The following is an 8,303-nucleotide window of genomic DNA, read 5'->3' as shown; positions in this document are numbered from 1 at the left end:
TGCGCACGAGTGTATCTTCTGGGCTTATGGGGGTCCAGTTAGGTGTAGTTAGCTTATAGATTACTTTAGTTAGTTCTTTGTACACTCGTGTGCATTCCCTTGTTAGTTAGATTTTAGTTCTTGACTTCGGTTTGTGTTATTCCTTCTTTTCATATTGCCTTTACTTTTCAAGTTCAGTCGGCCTATGATGCCTACTGGGTACCTGTTGTTTTGGTACTCATGCTACGCTCTGCATCTATTTCGTGATTCAGGTCCGGGCACTAGTAGCCAGCGTTGATCGAGCTTGGAGCAGACTGATCCGGAGACGGGAGTGAGCACACGACGTTTTGTACTATTTCAGTCTCCATCTGTATATATAGACTTGTCTTTTACCTTTCGAGACAGTCCAGTCTTTGTTGTCCACTTTTTGGACTTGTACTCATTTTGTTAGTAGCTCTGTACTAGTGACTTCCAGGTTCTGGGAGGGATCTTTATTTGTATATATGTTTTGGTTTGCTTCTGCCTGTCTATATTGTTATTTGCCTACTCTTGTTTAGTTTCTACCCTCAGACCCATTACTTGTTGTTCCGAGTTACGGGTTGGCTTACCTACTGGTGGGTTATAGTAGGTGCCATCATGACTTGAGAAATTGGGTCGTGACAATGACCAAGACGGCAGCGACAAAGTTGAGGCTGAGTTACAGTCCAAGTAACGCCCAACTCTGGACGGTCAATGCACCACCGACTCCCGTGTGTGGAGTCACACATGGAGTAAGAATCACGCTAGGCAAGTGGCAAGGTAAGAACAACTTCATTGTCACTCCTTTAGACCTCTTCGATATCATTCTAGGGCAGGAGTTCTTCTAAGAGTGCCACGCGGTGATAGACCCTTACCTCCAACGACTTCTAGACATGGAGCAAAGAGGATCATGTATGGTGCCCCTGGTTAAGGTACCGAAGACGGAAGAACAAGTCTGTCTAACAGCCATGCAGCTCATAAGAGGCCCTAAAAAAAAGGAGTCAGCGTTTATAGACACCATTGCAAGTTTGAAAGAAGACAATGGTGCAAAAAGGCCCTTCCCACCCTGCATGAAGAAGGTTCTAGAAGGGAACAACGTCGTGATGTCGAAGAAGCCGCCAAGGCGTGTGCCTCACAAGAAGGAGGTAGATCATAAGACCGAGCTGAAAGAGATCAGAAAGAAACTGAAGGAGTTACGGGAGGGCATTGATCGAGCCAATGGACTATTGGTCACGCGTATGAGAAAACGAGACTCAGTTGATGATGCAACGACGATGCGACACGACGGTGGGGGAGAGTGTCACGTCCCGCCACTTCACAGTTCAAATTTGACACCGGAATAAGGGGGAAGAATCTAGATTTGTGGGGAGATTAGTAGAACACTCTAGAATCCCCTAGAGAATTTCCAAGAAGACTCTAAAATAACTTAAAAGCTTTCTTGGAAAGCTTTAGAATTTTCTAGAATTAGTAGACAATTCTAGAACATGGACCAAAGTGTAAATAAGTAGGGACTTCTAAAGTAAATAATTATTTACTCTTAGGCCCCTAGAAAGTAGTATAAATAGAAGGACCTCTCATTTGTAAATCATCCAAACAACTTGTAAGCAATCTTCCAAGCTTAATACAAAGCCTTATTCCAAACTTTCCAAATCTTTCTAAGTCTTTCTTTGCATTCTCTTAGCGGTCTAGCTTCAAAGGGCTTACTTGAGCTTACAAGATCATGAAAGATTCGTGAGTAAGTTGTCAAGTGACGCACAAAATATTAGCGAAAACTCTAAGTCTGTGACAAAAGGCTCTTATATAGTCACTAGAACATGTAGTAATCACTGGAACAAGATTTATGTGTCTAACATTTCTCATGACTTCACATTCGGTATCAAACCTCTTGCATACTTGCTCATTTTACAAATCCAAAACCCATATGGCCACTACAGTTCCACTAGATATAATGCCTTTGTACACAGAGCCAGAGCTTCCCTCACCAAATAAATTTGATTCATCATCAAAATTATTTGTTGCTCGCTGAATCTCGTGATAAGAAACTAATTGATGAGTTTTGATCTCTGGTACCTATTCAACATCTTTGGACTTTCCTTTCTTGTGTCGTTTCATTATCCAAATTGAAAACAACATAAATATTAGAAAGGATGATATAACCACTTGAGTAACAATTTTTAGCAGAACCTCCTTAAGCCTTGATTGTTTTCCAGGATTAGTGCTAGCACAAGCAGGAATGTCCAACCACTTAGTATTACACCACCACTTGGTATTACACCTTCAAAATCATTAAATGAAACATTAATGCTTTTAAGGTATGAGAGCTTTTCCATATACTTGGGAATAGTACCTGACAATGCATTTAAAGACAAATCCAAGTCATTCTAAGCTTATCAAGTTGGCAAAGGATAATGGAATTTGGCCAAAAAATGAATTGTTCGATAAGTCAAAATACTGCACGTTTTGGAGTTCCCCCAATCTAGTTGGTATCATTCCTGAAAAGTGGTTACTGGAAAGATCTAGAGCTACAATGGCTTTCAGTCCTCCAATATCTAATGGAACTTCTCCCTCAATTGAATTTCGTGACACACTTAGAGAGAGAAGACCACTCATTTTCCAAAGATTCAATGGAAACGTTGATGAAAATTTATTAGAACCCAAATAAAGATGTTGTAGCATGCTAAGATTTCCTATACATTCTGGGATCACTCCAGTGAGCTCATTACCTTCCAGAATTAATAGATCCAAATTAGATAAATGACATACCGCCTCTGGAATATGTCCGTTCAATTGATTGTTATCTAGATACAGCCCTTGGAGTTGTTTAACCATACCAAACTCAGGAGGAATATTTCCTGTCAAGTTGTTTTCGTCAAAAATTAGGGTTGTAAGTCCACTCATGTTGCCTATACTTGTGGGGATGAGCCCATTGATGTGTGCATCTTCTATATGAAAGATTTCAAAAGTAGATGAAAGATTCCCAATAAAATTGGGCAGAACGTTATTCAACGGATTGGAACTCACTGATAGATATCGCAACATCCTACCGTCCGCCAAAGAATTTAAGAATCGCAACTCATGCCCTCGTGGTTCATTGGTAAGTTGATTATTATCTAGGAGTAGTGATCGCAGTTCACGAAGATTTCCCAAATTAGTAGGAATAGTTCTTGTGAGGAAGTTCTTACTTAGCTCCAGTATCTCAAGTTTGGAAGCATTTGTTATGTACAATGGAATTTCCCCTTCCAACTGATTACCTCCCAAGATAAGATCCTTAATGTTTGGAAGATGAAGACCTATAGTGGTTGGAATTCTCCCCCAGAGATTGTTGAAACTGAAATCAATTATTTCCAAAGAAGATATGTTGAAAATAGCCTCTGGAATTTGACCAATAAGATAATAATTTTGGTCAAAGCCTAATTGCATCAAATTTGATAGCTTCCCTAATTTCGAAAGAATTTTCCCCACTATGCGATTGTTTCCACAGTAAAGATTACGCAGAGTGGAAATATTTCCCAATGAAATGGGAATAGTCCCATTTATCGGATTATTGCCAATATAAAACTCCTCTAGTTTGAATAAACAACCAATATTCCTGGGTATGTCTCCAGTTATGTTGTTGAAAGATATGGTCACAATTTTGAGCTCTGTGAGTTGGCATATGTTGGAAGGAATGCAACCAGAAATTTGGTTCTCATATATACTTAAAAATTTGAGATTTGAGACAATATTTCCTTCATAAAGCAAGAGAGGACCGGAAAGGCTATTGATTCCAAGAGATAGGACAAGAAGTGACGAAATATTAAACAATGTTGCGGGAATGAAACCTGTTAATTGATTGTTGTACAAATACAACTCTGTAAGTTGGCTAAGATAACCGATCTCTGTTGGAATGTTACCATTGATTCTATTCCCAGACAAATCGAAGTTCATCAATTTTGTGGCATTCCCAACATAAGGAGGGATTATACCCGTGAGACTATTGTTCCTGAGATTTAAGACACTCAGTTTGGGTACATACCATGGCCCTCTCCACATTTCACCACTGAGTTCATTGAAAGCCAACAAAATTGCTTGAACTCCTTGGTGTTGAAATAGACTTGATGGTATACTTCCGTTGAGATGATTGTTTTGAATATCAATGACTCGCAAGCGAGGCAAGTGGCCAAGTCCATAAGGGATGCCACCTTGGAAGTTGTTGTTCTTGAGATTGAGAACACTAAGGAAGGATAAATTAGCCAACGATGGGGAAATTGTGCCTTGAAGTTGCAAATTAGGAAGAGACAAGGCCACAACCCTTTGCCTTTTTGGACTGCAAGTGACACCAAACCAAGGGCAAAAAGTAGTTTTTTTTATCCAATTATTGGCCAAAAAATGAGTGGGACTTGTAACAAGATTTTGGAAAGCTAGTAGAGCTTGTTGATCAGTCTCATTTGAGGAAGAAAATGATACAGAAAATTGAATTAGAAAGAGAAGCATCAATAAGAGAATGTTCTTTTTCATGCTGTTACTCTATATATGCACTTGGAACCAAACTGAAAATTCTCAACAAAGCAATTGATATGTTGCCCAAGCCTTCACAGCACTCAGTGTAATCCCACAAATGTACAAAGTCTTCCCCTACCTTGGAAGGTCGATATTGATATTTTACCCCCAAAATATTCCAATAATCACTAGAAATATTTTTTAAAGACAAAAACACAAGAAGACAGGTGAGAGTCTGTTGAGGAATACATTGGCCAAAGTGATTAAAGAAAAGTCAGTCAATTACTTGCATTATTAAGAAATAAATATAAAAACATATACAATATGGATATATATTATATGGTCCAGAACCCCAAGTCAATGGGAATCCACACAGTTCAAGATAAGTTTAGAAAAAACATGTTGCCCAACCTTTATTTTAAACTTAGGAATATAGCACGAGCCTCACACTTGTGGAAAACTGATAATAAAATACTGAAAAAATGAGGGATTGATTGCATATTAGATTTTGAGTTTAAGGGTTTATTTGGTAATGTGAGATAAAACCATGATATAAAATTATAGGGAAAAGGCTCAAATATGCATATGTAAATTATGATTCGACCACGTCATTATGGTTCGGTCGCATCATTGTTAACTAAAAATAGTTTCCGTTCTGCAAAATCTTTTTTTACATGTGGTCAATTATGATTTGGCCATGTCATTAATTAAATCATTTTCTTAAAGGGAAAAGGTTTGAATATGCCATCGAACTTTGAGAAAAAGCTCATCTATGCCATCCGTTAAAAGATTGGTTCATTTATGTCATTTCAGTTAACAAATAATGACATGGATGAGCCTTTTGTCATACAGAAATGGCATAGATGAGTCAAACTTTAAATGGATGACATAGATGAGCATTTTGTCAAAGTTCGATGACATATTTGAGCCTTTTCCCAAAATTATATCAGATGAGGTTGAAGTTTTAAGTTGTATTTTTTGCTCATAAACATAAAAATCTCATGAGTTGTGAAAACCATCAAAATTGCTCCACTTCTTTACAATCTAACTAGATAAGCAAAAGCTCATAACAAAAGTATAATACTATCAAAAAGTTATTCCAAATAAAATACAACATTCATTGATCGAACTTTAGTTCAATAAAAAGGTAAAATCGAATAAGTTATTGTATACTACTCTTTATATAATCCTCCCAACAAAAATAATATTTTTTAAAAAGAATTACTGAATAATGAGACATGACGAAGATAGCTTTGTATAATTTATGTTGGTTAGAGTAATGGTTACATCCTATATAAATAGTTTAAATAATTAAGTTAATGAGGTCCTTCGAAAAGCAAATGTTACTCATATTATTAATTATGAAAAGAGAAAATCAAAGAGAGTAGATTTTTTTATACGTGGTGCAATGTATGCAAGAGCGCCCAATGTCTCAGTATAAGCCATGGACTTGCTTTTTAGAGATTCAAAAATCACCAACATGAACCATCATATCATCATCCAAAAGAACGCTTACTGACTTTAGGTCACAATGAACTATCGGAGTGTTGCTCTCAATTTTCTTTATATTGCTAAGCGCCAAGTCAATAAGAGTCAATCTTTCAAATCAACCTTATAAGGCTGTGTTACACGAAAGAGAGTAAATTATGCAACTATGACCAATTTCTACATAATGCCATAGTCGATGAGTAGAAGTTACACCCACTTTCCTTAATCAGTGGGGAGGGGAGTTTTAATTAGCAGGGGCCAGGGCGCAATCCCATGGACCAAGCCCTATGGATCTTTAATTTTTTGGAAAAGGGCATATATCTCAATTTTTTAAATTTAGAGCTGGTATACTATTTGTTAGGAAAGTAACTATGTAATGATCCGGTTGGCCATTTTTAGAAAATTTCATGAAATTACCAATTTATCCCTTATTGACCTAGAGTTTTTTCTGATTGAATTTAGAAAGTTGGTTTCAAACTTTGAGTAAGCAGTTGAGAATTTCTAAGTTTTTGATTTTGAAAGGCTAAAGTTGTTAAAACGTAGTTTTTGGTGTCTTTTGGAGCTTCAAGTATCTGAATAGAATTCTATCGATTCCATGAGTTCCTACATGTGGAATTTGGTCTAAGGGAGTTGTCGGTTTCAGATTCAAAGTCGTTTTGAAGATTGAGGTTCTAAGTTGGAAAATTAGGAAAAAGGTAGAAGTACCTCCCTAGTCTATGACCCAAATCCCAGAGACACGCCTTAACTAAACTAAGGTCCTATTACCCCCCCCCCCCGAACTCATTTTTTTGTAATTTTGTACACTTTTTTGGCTTACGTGGCATCCAACTATCTCCCATGTGCCTCAACTGTGTGGAGTCACGGAGTGTGCCACATAAGCCAAAAGGTGTACAATATTATATATAAAATGAGTTCATTGTGGTAATAGGACCTTATTTAGTTAAGGTGTGTCTCTGTGATTTCGGTCATAGACTTAGGGGGGTACTTGTGCCTTCTCCCTGGAAAATTATAAAATTTTAGCCTTTGGGTTGACTTTGATCAACATTCGGGGTTCAGATGTTCGGATCGGAGTTCCGTTGGATTCGTTGGATGATTTTAGACCTAAGTGAGGTCTTGGTTGAATTTTCAGAGGTCCCGAGCTTCATTTGGCCTTTTTAGGCGTTATCTTAGTTTCTTGTGACTTTCACGGATGTCGGTCAAAGAGACCTCAGATTCATGTTTTGATGGTTCCATTAAGGCTGGAATGTCGAGTATTGTCAATTTGGTTATATAATTTGTGCATATGGAATTCCGAAAAAATCATGAGAGTCCATTCGATAATTTTTTGTGTTGGAGGTTTTCTGGTACCTGGTATGCCTCGCGATTGCGAGAGGTTGATCGTTTTTGTGAACCTCACTTTTGCGAGAAACATGTCATTTTTGCGAAGGTCCAGGTGGCCTGACCTTCGTAATCACGAAGGGCCTATTTACGATCGCGACTTTGCGAAAGCGAAGGTCGGATTATATCTAGGGTTCGGTTTTGTGAACCAGAGTTTGCTTTTGCGACATCAAAAAGGGTTTTAGACTTGTCATTTTTGGGGTTTTAGCCATTTTCCCCATTTTAAGCCTTGTAGCAATTTGGAAGAGATTTCCTGTGCTAAATCATTTGGGTAAGATTTTGTGACCCTAAAACTTCAATTCTCTTTGAACAATTATGGATTAAAACATCAAAACTTGAGATTTTGATTGTCAAATGACAAGGTTTTTCAAGAACTTGAGTTCTACACTAAATTGGTGATTGTGAACTGATTTTAAGTCCTTTTTCGAAATGGTTTTCACCAATGAGTTCCAAATGTCTTGGGTAGGACATTCAAGTAATGATTTTCGAATTCAAACCACATTTTCGGAATTGGATTTTTGAGTGATTGACCCTTTTTTCAAAGTGTTTGATATGAGTATTATTATTTCCGAAATCTTATTTTGATTACTTGATTGAAATATATGATATGGTTTTGGACTTTGTTCCGAATGGAAGACTCAAGTGTTAGATTGACTATTGGATAGAATTGAGGCCAGTGATCTCCTAAACCTTGTAAATGTCACGACCCGGGAGCACCCCCTAGTCGTAACCGGCGTACTCGACCTCGAAGAGGTCTAATACAAGCCTCTTAGCATTCATTCATCGCATAGACACTAAAACCATAAGGAATTTAAAACTTTCTTTACCAAGAAAACATTGCATAAAAAAAAAAAATAGCAAGCGGAAGACTTTCTAGACTTTATACATGATGTCTCAAAACCATCTAATACTTTAGAGTACAAAATTCGGGACTAATCCCGTACACAACTCAAACAATACAA

General features: G+C 37.4%; 1 protein-coding gene across 1 annotated transcript in view; it reads right to left on the bottom strand.

Annotated features, from left to right (window-relative positions):
* Positions 1–1,899: 1,899 nt before the first annotated feature.
* The window catches only part of LOC107060489 (LRR receptor-like serine/threonine-protein kinase FLS2), an 11,287-nt gene continuing 4,883 nt past the window's right edge, over positions 1,900–8,303 (bottom strand). The window contains exons 2-4 of the mRNA XM_015308457.1: positions 2,450–4,303; positions 2,182–2,272; positions 1,900–2,067 (exon numbers count right to left, since the gene is read on the bottom strand). Of these exons, the coding sequence (XP_015163943.1) occupies positions 1,900–2,067; positions 2,182–2,272; positions 2,450–4,303 (2,113 nt within the window). The remainder of the gene's footprint in view (positions 2,068–2,181; positions 2,273–2,449; positions 4,304–8,303) is intronic.

The sequence above is a fragment of the Solanum tuberosum genome, unplaced genomic scaffold (genome assembly GCF_000226075.1).
Source record: "Solanum tuberosum cultivar DM 1-3 516 R44 unplaced genomic scaffold, SolTub_3.0 scf00086, whole genome shotgun sequence".
In the NCBI taxonomy this organism is placed as follows: domain Eukaryota; kingdom Viridiplantae; phylum Streptophyta; class Magnoliopsida; order Solanales; family Solanaceae; genus Solanum; species Solanum tuberosum.
This window is presented reverse-complemented; position numbering and strand designations above follow the sequence as displayed.